The sequence below is a fragment of the Symphodus melops genome, assembly GCF_947650265.1.
Source record: "Symphodus melops genome assembly, chromosome: 14".
Taxonomy (NCBI): domain Eukaryota; kingdom Metazoa; phylum Chordata; class Actinopteri; order Labriformes; family Labridae; genus Symphodus; species Symphodus melops.
In genome coordinates, this window is record NC_136704.1 from 24107088 (window position 1) to 24123629 (window position 16542).

The following is a 16542-nucleotide window of genomic DNA, read 5'->3' on the forward strand; positions in this document are numbered from 1 at the left end:
CATCAGAGTTTAATCGGAGTCAGACAGTGGAGTTTGCGAAGCAGAGGTTCGGACCTGTCGTGGTTCTTTGGATGTGTGGATAAACTTCTGATGTGTAAAAATAGATTTTATTCAGACATTGAAATGGTTCCACGTGTTAGAGATGAGAGATGTTGGACGCCATCTCAGGTGACAGTATTCACAGATTGGACTCTCCTACTTTAAGTTTTTAAAAACAAACCGCTGCTCTGACGTCATGTTGAGGACTGATGCAGACTCTTCTAGCCTCGTCGTTTTCAGTCACACTTCTGCAAACTCTGCGTGCGAAAGTCTAAAATATGATGAAGCTTTCGACCCATATCTGGATCGACCGAACGGCAACCTGTTACGGTCTTGAAAAATGAAGCTGATGCAGACGTGCAAAATCCTGCAGTTCAGTGTTCAAGTGTCTGCTTGAGTCTGTCTGCAGGAACACAGGAAGTCACGTCTCCACCCACGAGCCAAAAGAGCCAGTTTGTTCGGGCAGAAGTGGACGTGTTTACAACCTGGTACAAAAAAAACTAACCAAAATAAGTTGGATTAATTGTTGTCATGAAAGACTGCTCCGTTTTGATTTTGAAAACGCTATGTGTTCCCCATAGTTAGGGGCGTAGCTGACATGATTGACAGGTGGGCGGCGGCTGCTGGTGAGCCTCCAGAGTCCCCTGCAGGAACAAGTGTACGGGTCTGACTTATAAAATAAAAAGTCTCTGAGGACAAAGAAATTCAGGTTGCAATCTTTTATCATAAATTGCTTTTTTAAAAAAACACCAAAACCTGTCATGTAACATAGTGGTGTCTAACGTGGGGGGGTGGTTGCGTGGCGGCTGAGGTGGAGGTGGAGGTAAGTGAAAGGTCGCTCACTCAGATTCGTGTTAGTCTTTGGTCTTGATGTGATGACAGTGACATGAGAGTAAAAAAAAAAAAATCCAGATGATTTTTATTTGAATGTATTTTCAGCATCAAACTGAACAGATGGCATATTGCACACTTTATTTGTCAGTAGATTTCCATCGTGTCTGAAGTCTACAATCATTGGTGTGAAAACACGGAGTCTGCCGTGTGACGGCGAGGACGACGAGGATTTAAATCAGTCAGAGGCCGAGCGTGTTGATTGGTGACAGTAATGATTTGTACAGTTTTCACATTTGAGTAAAAAAGTAGAGAAAAAAAGGCCACTCATAAAAATAAAAAAGTTTGTCATCTGTGCTAAAAATGCTAAAGAAGAAGAAGTTTGCCGTGAATTACCTGAATCTGCAAATGTTTCGTTTGGTATGTACATGAGACGTGTCGACACCGATGAGCCAATCGTCTAACGTTAGCACGGACGAGCCCAGTGGTTACCCTGGCAACACTCCGACCGTAGCAGTGAGTCATCTGGCTCGCACAAACCGCATCACCACACCTCAGATTCAAATCATTACTGTGCAGAGCCAGATCACACAGATCCGCCATCCCAGCGTAGGAGGGTTCCCAGAAACAATACTGTACTCACACACACACACACACACACACACACACACACACACACACACACACACACACACACCACTTATACATCAGAAAATATATTCAGCATACACACTCACAAGCGCCTGTCTTGTCGGTTTGCATTAGTACCACATGTCAAATGAGGGAATCAAATGTGCTTGGAAATAAAAATGTGCAAATTCTAATCGAGGACAAAATGACACGGCAGTGATGAAATAAAAACAAAAAACTGCTAAAGTTAAAAAAAAAAAGAATCAACAAAGTGTTTTCAAGGATTCAAAGAATCAAACGATGAATCAGTCAAAGAGAGCAGAGCGCCCATCACCCGTTAAAAACCTGACAGAAGCCCTAAGCAGACACGCAGCCGATGTCAGTACTCTTCTTTATCTTCATATTTCAGGATCACAAAGCGGGTTGTTTCTGTCATGATGACTTCATTTTGTGGCGATCCGGAAAACAAAGCAGGAGGCTCGGACACTCCTCAAAATATGGAGATCATTTCAGGATGGCTTCTCCTGCTACAATTCATCCATCCTCACAGCAGGAGACGATCGCTGCGAGGCGGGACGGGAAATAAAATAACATTGCAGAAGTAGCGGATGAAGCTACTCGATGCTATAATGTGAATATTTGTCTTCACATCAATGTTACGTGTCGTATCATAAAGAGCGAGCCGATTTCTCCTGATAGCTTCCTGCTGCGTTCTCACATCAGTTCACTGGGAATTTTTTGGGGGGGGGGGGGAGTCTGAGATGAAAGATTCAGCTGTTTGGAGTTTTCTACGAGACCACAGACAACTCAATACAAGACAAAGACATGTCGAGGTCTCCAGAAAACTCCTGGAAATGATTTTCCAGTCATGGAAAAAAATAAACGAGTAAATAAAATATAAAGATTCATGTCTGTTTAAGGCTTCTGTGGAAAACAACAAAAAAAATACATTTTACTTACACTTTCTTTTTTTTTCCAGAAAAAGAAACCGCTCAAACGTCATCCACGTATTTAACACTCACACTGAGCGTGCTGAGCTTTCTCACCGAGCTGCTATCGATTGCAGTGATTGGCGTTCAGCTGGCGGCGTATCACGCTTCTGTCTGTGCAGAGCCGGGCAGTGGAAAAGTCAATGAAGCCTGCGATGGCATTGAAAAGCAATACGGACGGGTCTGCACGGATCAGACGTGGCGAGCTGTGTGAAAACAACAAAGAGAGGCGGACAGCAAAAGAAGTGGAAACCTGATGGATATACAAAGGCCTATACAGTTTCACCCCACCGACAATAAAAGTGGAAATCTCTGTTCACATACTCTGTATCGTTTCTTAAAATATATATTGTATAATTCACCACCTCAGACACACCAGAATCCAGTCAAGGCAGTCAGGCTGTACCATCTCCATGGCAACGTGATTGGAGCCGTACCAAACTTAACCCAAGCAGTCAGAGTCCATGACTTCAGTCGTGTCCCTCCCCCCGTTCCCCGTCGCTCAGCTCAACGGCGGGCTCGTCTGGGATCAGGCTTTTCTCAGTTCCTTCAATCGGATCAAGTCTGTTGTGTTACACTGAGCGTCCTCCACCAATAAGCAGATCCTGGAGGTCTCTTCTGGAGACGTCCGGGAAAAGGAAAGAGAGCCGGCGCTGAAAGGGTTGCGGGTTTGGGATGCAGACGCCCCCGCCCCCCTCCTCCTCACTCAGCACTGCTCGGACTCGATGAAGCCCTCCTTCTCCTGACCCACCGGCTCCACCTCTGCGTAGGCCGGGTGGCCCGAGCCCCGGCGAAACTTCATGGCCGGCCACCTGCTCGGGCGTCTCTGCAGAGGAGGAGAGGACATGCATCAGGAAAGAGTGGATGGAGACGCATTGTCCATCTCAGCTGTTTGACATGTGAAGTTGAAGACTCGATATGATCAACACGCTGGTTTGCCTGACGTTCACGATGCATGAAACTTAACTTCAGGCTGTGAAACACGACATCAGAGAGCCTCTGTGAGTGACGGCGACCTTGTGATTCGTGGGAGGAGAACGTCTGTGAACATGTTTTGATTTTTAAAAAGACGTTTGAGCACCATGTGTCGTACTACACGCTGCAAACAGCAGCCTGCACCTCCACCCGGGGAATTTAATTTCACTTATTAAGAAAGACTGTGCACCAAGTTTCATCATCCTCATGCATATGTATGAGCCAGGAATTAGAGGATGAAACAACACTGAGCTTCGGCAGCTCAGCGTGTTTTTGTGCAGATAACTTTTCCTGCCGTCGCACGGACGCGTCTTCACGTGTGGGAGAAATGAGACTTTGTGGAGTTTGCACTTTTAGACGTCTCCGTGCGAGTAAACAACAGTTCAGTTCCCTTAACGTCTGTTCTCACCTCGATGAGGAAGAGGCTGGCCGCCGAGGTCGGGTGATGGTAGATGTACACGGTGACCAGCACGCCGACAACCATGATGAGTATCACCAGCAGGATGCCGAGGACCAGACCGATGTGCAGAGGGTGGGACCCGGGCATCCTGTCTGCAGCGCTGTCTGCAGGCATCACTGAAAAACAAACACAGTTTTATAGATGTGTTTCACGCTTGCATGATTGCAATGACCATATAAGGTAATTAGGATAACCTATGATGCAGTGATGCTTTCTGTCTTTGTAAGGGAGGAGTGAAGGTTAGCTGTTAAAACAAAGAGCTGGTGTGCTCGACAGTTTGTGAACAGCTGATGTAAGCCGTGGACATTTGTTTCCTGGAGCTGTTGTTTACTTCCTGTTCTACTTTTATAAATCATTAAGAGTGCTGAAGACTTGAAGACAGTGTTTATAAAAAAAAGACACCTGATATTCTTATATTCTGCTGTTCATTAGCTGGCCAGCAGGGGGCACTCATCATTCAGCAATACTTTCCTTTCTTGCATTTGCAAATTGAGCCTTAAAAACATAAAGTATGTGTTTTTCCTAAAGCTTTGACGTTTGTTAAACATCAGCTCATTGACTGAGAGAACTGAGACACTTCCTTCACCTGTGATAACGGAAGTGTCCGACACTCCTGGATCATGCTCAAGGTTGGGGTTAACGCTGGGTCTTCAGCACGCTGTGGCACAACATCTTGGTTTATATTACGATATCTATGAGCCTCCTGTCAGTACACACACTCCTAAACCTAAAGCAAGGTTAGAAGCACATGTTCCTGATAGGAGCTGAGAGCTGGCCCACAGATGCAGATAAGACGAGTCTCCAGCAAACTGAAGAGGCCGTGTACAGTGACGACATAACAAGTCTGTCCTTCACCGAGTCTTTGAAGGCATCCGTCCTCTTTCAAGTATCTCCTCAGATACATAGTGGAGCCTCAAAGCCGACCCAGCAGGTGCTTTCTGTTTTGAAGACGAAGAGAGCGTCCTTTAAGGTAATATCTGTTTTCATCTACTGAGGCACATTTCCCAACTCTCAAAACAAGAGAAATTTCAGCAGCAATCTGTCGGCTGGAAGAGCTAATCAGAGAAGAAAAAGAACAAAACACAAGGGGGAAACTGTTCTGAGATTTAAAGCAGGTTCAAGAGCAGATCTACGCACAGATTCTATCTTCTCTGCCCCCCTCTGACAACCTCCTCCTGGGCTCCTCCCTGCCTTTAATTAGCAGCTCCAGCCACCGCCGAGCCTGTCAGCCAACCAGACGCTCCCCCTTGGCTCCCCGCCTCATTGATTTCCAGCTCACAGAATATCTGGGTGGTAATCAAACCTGTCCAATGCATGTGGGCAGTCACTGTGAATGCCTGCTTGTGTAATTCAGTGAAGCCTCTGTAGGATTTGGAGTCGTCGTGCCGAAACGTTCTCTGCAATGGTTTCACATTAAACTGACAATAAAAGCTGAATAAAAAGCATCTCCATAATCCAGCTCACAGCTGAGTTAAAGATGCAATTGTTCACATCCACTGAGAAGAAAATCAACCTGACAGAGAGAGAGACATTATGACTTCCCCGGAAAAAAAAAAAACATTCAGTGGAAGCTGATTTTCTCTCTCTCAAAAAAAAATTAATAAATAAAAAAAAGTGTTTTTCTTGTGTTTTTTCCATCAGAGCTTCAGAGTTCGAGAGATGTCTACGTCTCACTGAAGCCCAAACAATGTGACAGACTGTTCGCCAGCGTTGTTTGTAGGTTCGGCAGGGGGGCAAGGATGCAAACACAACGAGGAATGAAACAGAAGCTAAAGTGAAGCCAGAGACAGATCTGGACTCTTCCTCGCTCACCATTTCAACATGTTCAGGCTTCACACTATCATTTATACTATACTTGTACTACATGTGGCATAACCAAAAACACTAAATCTACATGACTGATGAAACACCATTATGTATTTTACTCACTTTAACCATTAACTCCCATACTGGAGCCCCTCCCCATGTGTCCACTTTCTGCCTTTTCTCGGTCAGGAAGGCACCGACTTCAAAAACCTATTTTCACATTTTCTCTCCATATATGAGAGGTTCAAGTTTCAACGGGTGAAGTGTCCCTTCAGAGTCATTTCTCGACGGGCTAACGAGCCTCGATTATGTGCTTGGGACTCCATTTGCTCTTGCATGTTTGCACCTCAGTTGGACCCAAACTATTCTGCACACGCTCCACATCGTCCATGCTCAGCTAAAAAGTAGCCGGTTTGCAGATTGCTAACTTGTTAGCAACTGGTTCAGTGCAAAAAGGTCAAAGAAGAAGCTCATCTCCACCTGCTGTGGTCGAGTCAGACGTGCTTCTGTGGATGCATCGAGTCTCCCTTCATACTGGGACAGAACAGCCGTTTCATCCAGCTGTAACTGTAACAGGAACTCACTGTGCGTGTAGCTAAATGTGCTCTGTATTGTCTGCATTCCTTCTCCATTAGCTGTGTTAGTCTGTCTGCTGGAAGCTGGGGAGACTAAACACTAATGGAAAGCGGAGCTCTTCAACAGTAAACACACAGGAGGAGGACTGATGAGGCCGGGACCGGCTTCTTCTGCTTCCAGCTTTTCATCAGCGCTAACAGAGGAGCTTAACAACACTGATGGAGTTTCTGGAAGCTAACAATGCAAAGTGAGCGCGTCGAGAACTCAAACTCTTTGTAAACGGAAATGATGCTACACCTCCTCCCTCAATCAAGGTGAAAAGAACGTCTCATGTGATTCGACTTACTTAAGAGTCAAACAGGTGAAACACCTTAAATCTACTCTGATCACTGTTGGAGTTTTTCAGCCTTTATGATAGTTTCAGTAAGTCCTCCGTCCTCCATTCTGTGTCTGAAATGAAAAGTAGAAGTAGAATTTCCTGCCTGATACTTCGTCCTCTCCTGGTTTAATAACCGTTCCCCCTCGATTTACATCCAAGCCAGGTGTGGAGGGAGAAGAAAAGGTTTAGTCGCATGCAGAGCGATATCATGACAGCTGGAGGTGGCGGCCTGAGCGCGCCGCGTGGCTAGAGAGAGACGCAGCAGTTTGGACGATAGAAGCGTTTGAAAGGCTATCTCTGAAAAGTGACGGAGATGGAAGTCGCTGCATAAATTTGCACGTGAAGCATGTTGACCTTAGTTGAAAACAAAAACAGTGATTTCTGACATCTGTAAGATATTTACAGCCTGCACAGCAGCGTTCATGTATCCTGTCACCAAAAAGACTTTCTGCTATTTTCATGACACAAATTCTCTTTAGCTGCAGTTATCAAGGTTTTTAAAGTCTTTTATTCCTAAAACGTTTCGTTTCCTGGGAGCTCCTGAGCTCTCATGAGTCTCGGAGGTTTCTCAGGATTGTTGGAGGGGACGGTCTGCTGCTTTGCAATCCTCTGGAGAGGCCTTGTCCTCTCGAGGAGACGTCCCTCCCATCTGGCGTCCCTGACATAAATCCTCCCCCCCCCAAAAAAGAAGCAAACTCAGGGACAAACACCTCAGCGGTTTAAAAAAAATTCAAGAGGCGGGCAAAGAAGCACGCACAGAGCGACAAAAACCAAAGAAAGTAAAAGGCTCAGTTTATCTGCAGCCATGGCAACAGCAGCTAAGAGACGCGTCAGCGGGGGGGACAGATGGGGACCTACCTTGGTTGTCTCTGAGATGCAGGGCGATCTTGGTGTCATCTGTGAGGAGACGGAGAGAGAAAGACACATCATTCAATATTTCTCCTTCTTGTTTTTCAAGCTCCGATAATGTAAATAATTCCCTGCAGAAATGAAGCTTCTTTCATTAGCGGCTCATTATCCTTTCAACATGAAACTGAACACACTTTCAATCGGATTAAAAATTGATGCCCTGAATATAATGGTCCAGCATGCATAATTCAGCACGTAAAAAGCTGTCTGGGGTTAACTGTACATGGGAAATATGGAAATGTGGCGTGACCCAGTTCTCCTCCAAGGCTAGCAGGCGTTTACACACCGCATAGGATTCACATTATGCAAATTCAGCACATACACCAGCAGATACATTTCACCGCACTGTGGTGTTCAAAAGGAGTTTCCTTTTCAATTCACAGAAGAGCCGACGCCGCCACGTTTAGGTGTCTGGAATGAGTCATTAAACGACTTATCACGCTGCGAGTGACGGCTCGAAAATACGAGCGAGGGTCATGAATATGTATCGGCGTCACTGCTGGAGGAGGAAGAGGCGACCTTAAGTCTCCCCGCGCCACGAGAGGAAGAACACAAAGCGACGGCCTGCCTTTGTTTATTGATGATAAACATTCATAAGAATCAAAGCAGCCTGCGAGCCGCACGTTGTCTCGACTGACTCCTCTGATGAACTCAGACATGTGACAGGTTTGAGCTCTGATTCATAACCAGGATGTCTTGTAGTGTAAGAGGCAGAGAGAGAGGAAAGGAGCCACAGGTTGGATTCAAACTTAGGCCGCCTCCTCTCGAGGACTTCAGCTTCTGTACGCCGGGCGCACGCACTAACCACGAGGCCCGCGGTGCAACAAATGAAGGGTTTGTTTTAAGTTAGCACACAGTAAAATACTGTCGAGTCAGTTTCAGCGCATTGAGGCTGTGCACGAGGTTCCCCGCTCGCCATTCTTTGTTATTTAGACTGTTTCATAATAAATATCACCACACAGTTATTACAGCTGTTTCCGCAGTACAAAGGTGAATGTTCCCGACTGTTACTTGCTTCTTTGACCGGACTTCATTTAGACGTTTCACGAAGGAAGTGGCAGGAAATAAATCTGCAGCCGCGTGCCTCCTCACATGAGATGAGTTTAAATCAAGCCGGCTGCGTTTGCTCTGAGGTTTGTTGTTTAACGTAAACAGAGAGAGAGAGCTAAAGTTTCTCCTCTGCAGTCTGTCCCACCCAGCCTGCTCTCTCCTCTGACCTTTGACCCCTGCAGACTGAGGAGAGTTTGAAAACTGATCCGTGGCAGAGAAGTGTCTCTGTGTCGGCCGCACAACAAACGGCGAAGAATGACCTTTTGACCTCCTTCATGTTAACTCACATACAGTCACACATGGGAGCCTGACGCCCTCTTCTTTTAGCTCCTCTGTCAGCTCTCTCCCACGGGGACACGGTCTGATCTCTGCCTCCCAGCTGGAGAGCTTTCACACTCTGCATCCTGAGCCGCTGCAAGCCCACCTGCAGCGTGAGTGTCCATTTAAGCCCCGCCCCCTGCCATGGAGGAAACGATGGGCCGCTGAAAGGGAGAGTCTTTTTCATGTGGCCGTATTTACCACATAAATCAAGACGCCACGTCAGGATAAACTTTAGAGCGTCCTTCAGAGGCTCGCCCACTGTCAGGCTCTTTAATCACATCGATAGGAGGGGACGTCGAAAATGATTGGCTGTCCATCCTCTCTGTGCATCACACGACTAACACGACAGAAACGTGAGCGTGCGGTTCTTACATAAACAGCCCATCTTTGAATTGATGACACCGGGTGAGTGGCTCCATCCCGTGCTTTTGATTGGACACGTCCACATCTGGAGCTGATTCAGGTCGACTCTCTGTTTACTTCAATAAATAGCTACGAAGCCATCAGAGGGGAAAATGAGCTGAAAATTGGCCCCATAAATGCAGCTCAGTCAACTTTCTTCAAACTCCAGAGAAGAGACGTTTAAAGGAGGCCTCTTCTCGGAGATCGTTGTGATGTCATGCAGCGCGAGGGTTCGGCTGTTGGCCTCCAGCGAACAGCGAGGTTGATGGTGAGAGGAGCTGCAGCGACGTGATGGAAGTCAGGTTTGAGAGGAAAATGTTTCAAGTTTTATCTTTATCGGTGAAAAGTTAAAAACCAAAGACCCGTGTGTACTGTGGTCTGTCTCTCAGGTCTTTCAGTTTCAGAGTGATAATTACGTCACGTGACGTGAAACCATGTAAGGAGGCTGCAGTCTTTGACGAGTTCAAGTCACCGCCCACTTAAACTCCAAACGGGATTGTCAAGTCACTCTCCAGTCCAAATCAAGTCCTTTTTTTTCCGTCTGTTTTTCTGATTAACTGTTTTTTTTTTTTTTTCCTGGCCTCCGCTGGTCTTTTGGGTTCATTTACAATCAACGCTGAAACGACGATGAAGAAGAGGAGCAGCGGCTCTGTGAAAACGCCAAGCGACGGCTCATCAGAGACGTTCTGTTTGAAAAGTGAGATTGATGGTGAGCCGGTCGGGCTGCACGGAGCCATCGCAGGTTTGTGCTGGCGCGTGTGTTTTTCAAACTGCTTGGATTTGCTCAAATTCAATCTGCATTGTTAAAAACTTTGTATAAACACAGCTGCGGCGCTCTGCTCCAGCAGCCCGCCAGCTGGAATCTTCTTCTTTTTTTTCTTCCTTTAACTTAAGTGATGAGCTTCAGAGCATATTTATGTCTCCAAAAGAGAAAAGTGTCTCGTTCATGTTGTTAAACGCATCAATTCCAATAAAAAACAGTCCCAGCAGATGCACTTCACTCCACATGCTGCATCCATCACGACTCGTCTGTTTCTTACCTTCGGTGGGGACGCTGGTGGGAGGGTGCGAGGTGGAGGACGAGTCCTCGTCCGCCGTGGCGTCTTTGCTCCTGGGTGTTGTTTTGGAGGCGACGGCGGTGGTGAAGGGGTAGAGACGCGTCGTGTCAGTGATGTCACACAACTTGTCCTTGGTCTGGAAGATTAAAAAAAAAAAAAAAAAAACAGAAGAAGAAAGCGTTCCTTATTGGAGCAGCTCCAGAGAGTCGTGGTCAAGAGCGTCTTCATTGTTTACCTCATCTGGGCAGCTGTTGTCGACCCAGTCCTGCCGATGTCGGTCAAAACCACTGGAACACCTGCAGGCGGAGGGAACAAATACTGTTCAGATTCAGATTCTTATAAGAGCGACATCGGACATAAACAAACTTGCCTTGACGATAAAATCAGTTCAGAGCTCGTAACGGAAGCAGAACTCCGACCGAAGATCGTGAAGTGTAAAGTGGAGGAGTGTGAAGGTGCAAAGAGAGCAACCTGAGGGCTGCGAGCTGGAGGCGTTCAGTGTTCCTCACAGGAGCACTGACACGACGACCTGAGGGTCAAAGGTCAAACTGTCTGTGAAGTGGGTGTTTGAAATGGTCAGAAGGTGTGACATCATTCGCCTCCACATCCAACATAAACTCCTCCTCGCTCCGTCGTACCTCGCCGACCTCCGACACCCCCCCCCCCCCCCCCCGCCCTCCCACACACACACACACACAAACACACCAAACTGGGATCCTTTGGTGACAGAGACTTCCTCCCCCCACTGCTGCATCCCCGGACATTTTCAAACATCTTCTCAAACATCACCTCCAAGACCGTCGGCCTCAGTTAACACTAATAAACACTTGTTTTGATCCCTGACATGAGCAGAGCTCCGTCATGTTCCAACAACACATCTCTTTACTTGATGTCCTTCTTGCCTGGACAACAATCCTCACAGTCAATGTGCAACGCCAGTGTGTGAGTTTAAGATCTCAGTTTGGGATCTGAGGACGAGATGGAGGGAGTTGTAGGATCTATCAGGAGAAGTTCAGCGGGTCACGGGTTCTTGGGGGGGAAAGCTGTGTGTGTGTGTGTGTGTGTGTGTGTGTGTGTGTGTGTGTGTGTGTGTGTGTGTGCGTGCATCACGGTCCAAGACTTTTAATAACCTCAAAAAGGCAGACGGGAATGGAGGCGGCACTCACTAATCCTTCATGCTGTAAACGGATCAAACTCGCCCACCGGTGAGCCGGCTGTCTCGGCCCTTTGGCACAAACAGCATCGTGTTTGGATTTAAAGTAAGAGAGTGCAGGGAGGAAACAAACCACCCACTCTGCGTTGTGTTCGAGTGAAGACGCTGGAGGAGGGAGACGTGCAGAGAAAAGACGACAAATGAAACAACATGTGACCCACTTAGGAAGCAGAGCAGCTGTGGATGTCCTCACAAACAGCCAGCAGACCCAAACTCTCCGGAGAACATATTCTTCATGTGAAGGAGTCACTTTCATCATTCCTTTGTGCCCCCCCCCCCCCCCTACTAAATCTGTTCAATCAACCGAGACAGATTCCTCCTCTTAATCCTTCTCCTCTCTCCTCCACGGAGCTTTAAACTTGGACGGACTTTTACTTGTAGTTTGACGGTTTAGGTGCATTTCACTGGACCAGGCATGATGGAAACTGGAGGGTTGCCGGTTCGAAGTCCCGATGCGGACTAAAATAATTCCAGTGTGGGCAGCTGCCGCACTCTGACATCGACGTGTGTGTTAGAAGTATGTCTCTACAATAAACACAGTGTGAACCATAATTTCCCCCTCGGGGATTAAAAACAAAAAAAACCCAACGTGTGTGATTACGAGTTAAAGAGTTTCAAATCCGTTTTCTTGCTTCGTTGTCGACTCGTCGTGTCCTTCTTCATTCCAAACATCCGCCACAACAACCTGATGTTTACAGCTCCTCTCTCCCTGTGAGAGAAGTTCATTAAGACTCTTCTTTTTTTAAATGTCAGCGCCTTTCATTAACCCCGGAGCCAACGAGGGGCCGCCGCGCCTTTTAATTAGCGTGCGTTTAAAGCGCGCGTGCGGTTTTTCTTTTAAAGGAAGTGGCTGAAGGAAACCGAGGGCAGAGTCTGGCTGAGCAGTCAGATATTAATGCTGCTGGAGAGCTAATTAAAATGCAGCTTAATGAAGTCAGTGCCACAGGCGTACAGTGTCTCTGCATGGCGTCCTTAAATTGCTGAGAGGGAACAAAATAAAAACAGGTCTTTACGTCGCGGCGCTGTAAATGAGCTCGTCGGGAGGCCGTTCAGATGCACAGCGGGCTAAGTCACATGTACGTGTTAAAGCAGATGAGGAAACTGTGCTGCACATCTCTCCAGTCAAGCACATGACTCGCAGAGTTAAAAAAAAAAAAAAAAAAAAAAAGGGCGAGGGATTAATATTTAATAAAGACTCTGTCAGACTCTGACAAGATGAGATGGGTCAACTGAACCTTCAAAATAAGAGTTTAAGATACTAATTACGACAGTTAACATTGAGTTCATTTAAATTCAAACATCCTTAAAAATCAGTCTGTGAAGGATTTGAAATCACTCTCTTCCTCTTTTCCCAGCTCGGCTCATATTTAGGCTTGACAGGAATTTCAGTGGGAGGAACTCTCACACTTTCTTCAGCAACTCAGATATTGACTTTAGTTTGAAGTGCAGGGAGACAGGAAGGGTGAGATAAGGAGCGCAGCAGAGGCTGACAGAAGGTGTGTGAGTTGAATGAATGTCGAATAAAACTGCTGTCTCGTCTGGATGGTAAAAAACTCCACTTCCTTTCTTTCCAGCTCTCTAAAAAGGACGTTAACAGAGACACAGGCACTCGGCCTTGTTTGAAAATCTTTCTTTCTTTTGGGTCTTAGTGACACAGAGGTTAATTTTGTGTTCATGTTTGGCTTTTTTTAGGACATTTAACTGACTCATCAGTGAAGCGTTTGGAGTCACCTGTTGAGCCGATGGCACCAGCTACAGTTGAAGTTGATCTGTGAGTCGATGCAGGCGCTGCAGCTGGTGAACTGGAGACAAGCTGGAGGGGAGAAAACGGGTCAAATCACAAACAATTCACACAAGCTCAAAGATGCACTGCAGCGGTCTGCAGGGTAAAACATCTCTCTTAGAGGATAAACTCTTCTTACTGGCTAAAGGGAAGATTTCCACAGCTGTAGAATTGGTGATCCTCGTCTTGGTCAGCTCCACGCGGTGGTACTCGTAGATCGTCCGCCGCCTCACGTCTGTGTTTTGAGAAGAGTGAGAGAGTGAGCAAAAGGTCGCCAATCTCCCGAGCGGAGATGAAAACTGGGACAAGGGGGGGTCGGCCGGAGAGCGAGCAGGAGGCCATGAGGGACGATGCTACCACAGCACTTTATTTCTTTGTGTCACCGTGTCAGCTCAGACTCGGCGATGAACGGGGACAATTTCCCCCAGGAGCTGATACCAATCAGAGGGCGTTGGAAAGGCCGCCTTCCCGGTCATCTGTAACCGCAATCATCCACCGGAGGAAGGATGCGGCGATTGATTAGATACGTCAGTGATTCTCATTGACGAAGAGCATGCATCAGCTGAAATGAAACTCTTAATAGTTCATGATGTAGACCGAGCAGGTGTGAGAGTCGGTTCTTGGTTGATACAGATCTGAACTCTTAACCGGACTGTGTTGTGATTTTCAATAAGTCGCTGCGATGCGATCGGCCATCGCGCCACACGTGACATTTCCGATCGCACTCGTGTTTGGCAGAGCAATGAGCTACAAAATTGAAATCCAATACTCCAGCTCGCTGTGGCTGCGGAACACACGGCGTGAGAGGAGGCTCGTTCATCACGTCGTTTCTGTGCTTCAAAAAACAAAAGAGGAATCAGTGGAGACCTTCCTCAAAACAGGAACCAACAGAAATAAATAAATAAAGACTTAAAATACTGGAGTCCGCACGAATCACTTAAAATCTAACAAAGGTCAACAAATGAGTTTAAAAACATGTTGAACTATTCATTTCTTTTTATTTCACAGTGGATGAACTGCTGACTGTGCTGCCGGTCACGTGACAGGACGTTGTCTCCCTGCAGACCTGCTCGCTGTGATTACACACAGGACAACTGATCAAAGAAGTAAATGTGAGCCAGGCTAACCTGAGTAAGTCTCCCCTTCCCCTCCTCCTCTTCCCCCCCCCGGTGCCTGACTTCCTCTTGCCTCTAGCAGAGGGATTATCAGGTGCCTAATGACACGGTGGGGGCCACAGGAAGGTCAGTCCCCCAGCCTGAAGCAGCTGATGTGTGGTCAGACTGACGCCAGGCCGGCACTCTGGTTTGTAGGTGGAAGAAAGCCAAGACTCAGATCAATTATGGCCTGGATTCAGCCACAACACAAACAACACCAAATTAGGATTTAACTACCTCTCGCTGATGGCAGCAAACGAGGCAGATTAGCAGACTAAGAATTGCAAATATGCAAAAATAAAAAGATCATTTGAGAGTCAAATTAAAAGCACATTAGGAAAAGATAACACATTAAGACAACATGCAACAACGCAGCAGCCAGTATGTCCTCCTTCTGACTTTAGATTCTGCTCCTGAATGCTCTGGATTTGATTGGACCAGAGAAGGTAGGCGGGGCTTTGAAGGCTGTTTTGGACGCCCCTGGGTTTGCCAGATATGAGAGCAGTTATCAGGTGAACAGGTGTTGCAGCCATGGAAGCGGGCAGTGGAACTGCTTCAGATAGAAGTGATTGTACCCGAGCTAAAAAGCCTCTGCATGTTTCTAATAAGCTCCAGCAGCAGAAAGCTGCTCAAACTAGGATCAATGTTGGAGATGCTTTTGAAACATGGAGAGAGGTTAGAACGCAAAAAGCTTTACAGACCCATGCAGAGCTGGCTAAACACTGAAGCTACAGTGTCCACCACATGCAGAGCTGGCTAAACACTGAAGCTACAGTGTCCACCACATGCAGAGCTGGCTAAACACTGAAGCTACAGTGTCCACCACATGCAGATGCACATGAGTGAGAGGAGGGGCGGAGCCAGCTCTCTGTGATGATGAGAGTTTAGACTGCAGTACACATTTTAAACACCAGGGGGCGGAGCTACATACTGCTCCTTTAAAGTGTAAAATATGTGTCGTCTCGTGCTGCTTATTCAACTGATCCTGACACGAGAAGACGACACGGACTCTCTGTTTGGTCCCATTCCTTCCTTCGACCTCTCATCACGTCTTCTTCATTAAGATCTCCAACATGCACACAGTGATTCTTCTTTTTTTTTTTTTTTTTTTTACATGGAGATCAGCTGTGAAACATACACACAAATATATCCAACCAAACCAAACAGACTCCTTCATGGAAGTTCTCGCCCTGGTCTGATATAAAAAAGGTCAGGGCAGACTCTGTCTTCATTTCAGACTAACTCACTGTGACTGATCATGTTTAATCCTACAGTATGGAGAGTCCATTAAAGTCAGGGGTCTTCATATGTTCTTGTCCCCTGCCTGTTAATTACACACCCCGACCACAGGACACCCACATGTCTCTCTCATCTTGACGGCCTGCCCTGCCTGCAGGAAGTGTAAAATGTTTTATTAGAGCTTTTAATCTGCAGCGAAGCTCGTGTCGGTAAAAAAGAAAAAAAGAAAAGTCCTCTGGTTGCCATGGTTGCGGTGCAGTAATTGGCTGCAGAGACAATTAACTGAGATGAAACGCTTCCTCGCGGCGCTCGCAGCTCTCCTCTCGGTTTAGCTCCCTGGAGAGATTAGAGCTCGATGTCCTGAAGACAGGGACACCTGACGCAGGAAGCAGAAAGGGTCGAACCGAATAAGATCCTTTTAAAAGGATTGAAAACGATTTAGCAGATCAAGACGGGTACATTCAACGTTTCCCGACAACTTTTGTTCCTCACACGTCGTCCTCAGGTCAGTCTCTGCGCCTTGACCTTCATGATGATGTCAAGTTTCACTCTTGTTTTCTTCAGCTGAGCAGCTGAGATGGAGATCATTCACTCTGTCTGAGCCCCTGATCCTGCTTGCACTTCCACAGTGGACTGCAGCCTCACTCGTATGGAGGCGTGATCAGGATGTACGTGGATGTATGTGCTGTTCTATTTCCTATTTCCTGGGCGAGGAAACCAGCCATGTT

The 16542-nt window shown here is 46.8% G+C and overlaps 1 protein-coding gene across 2 annotated transcripts in view; it reads right to left on the reverse strand.

Annotated features, from left to right (window-relative positions):
* Positions 1-941: 941 nt before the first annotated feature.
* Positions 942-16542, reverse strand: part of plxdc2b (plexin domain containing 2b) — a 64505-nt gene continuing 48904 nt past the window's right edge. Inside the window, exons 8-15 of one of the 2 annotated variants that reach the window (XR_013780530.1) lie at positions 13561-13656; positions 13370-13451; positions 10661-10721; positions 10408-10561; positions 7544-7582; positions 3874-4040; positions 1540-3315; positions 942-1503 (exon numbers count right to left, since the gene is read on the reverse strand). Coding sequence is in view for 1 of the 2 variants with exons in the window: in XM_079360823.1 (XP_079216949.1) it covers positions 3196-3315; positions 3874-4040; positions 7544-7582; positions 10408-10561; positions 10661-10721; positions 13370-13451; positions 13561-13656 (719 nt within the window). In the remaining variant the exon portion in view is untranslated. Of the gene's footprint in view, positions 3316-3873; positions 4041-7543; positions 7583-10407; positions 10562-10660; positions 10722-13369; positions 13452-13560; positions 13657-16542 lie in introns of both variants that reach the window. The other variant, XM_079360823.1, reaches the window with a different exon arrangement.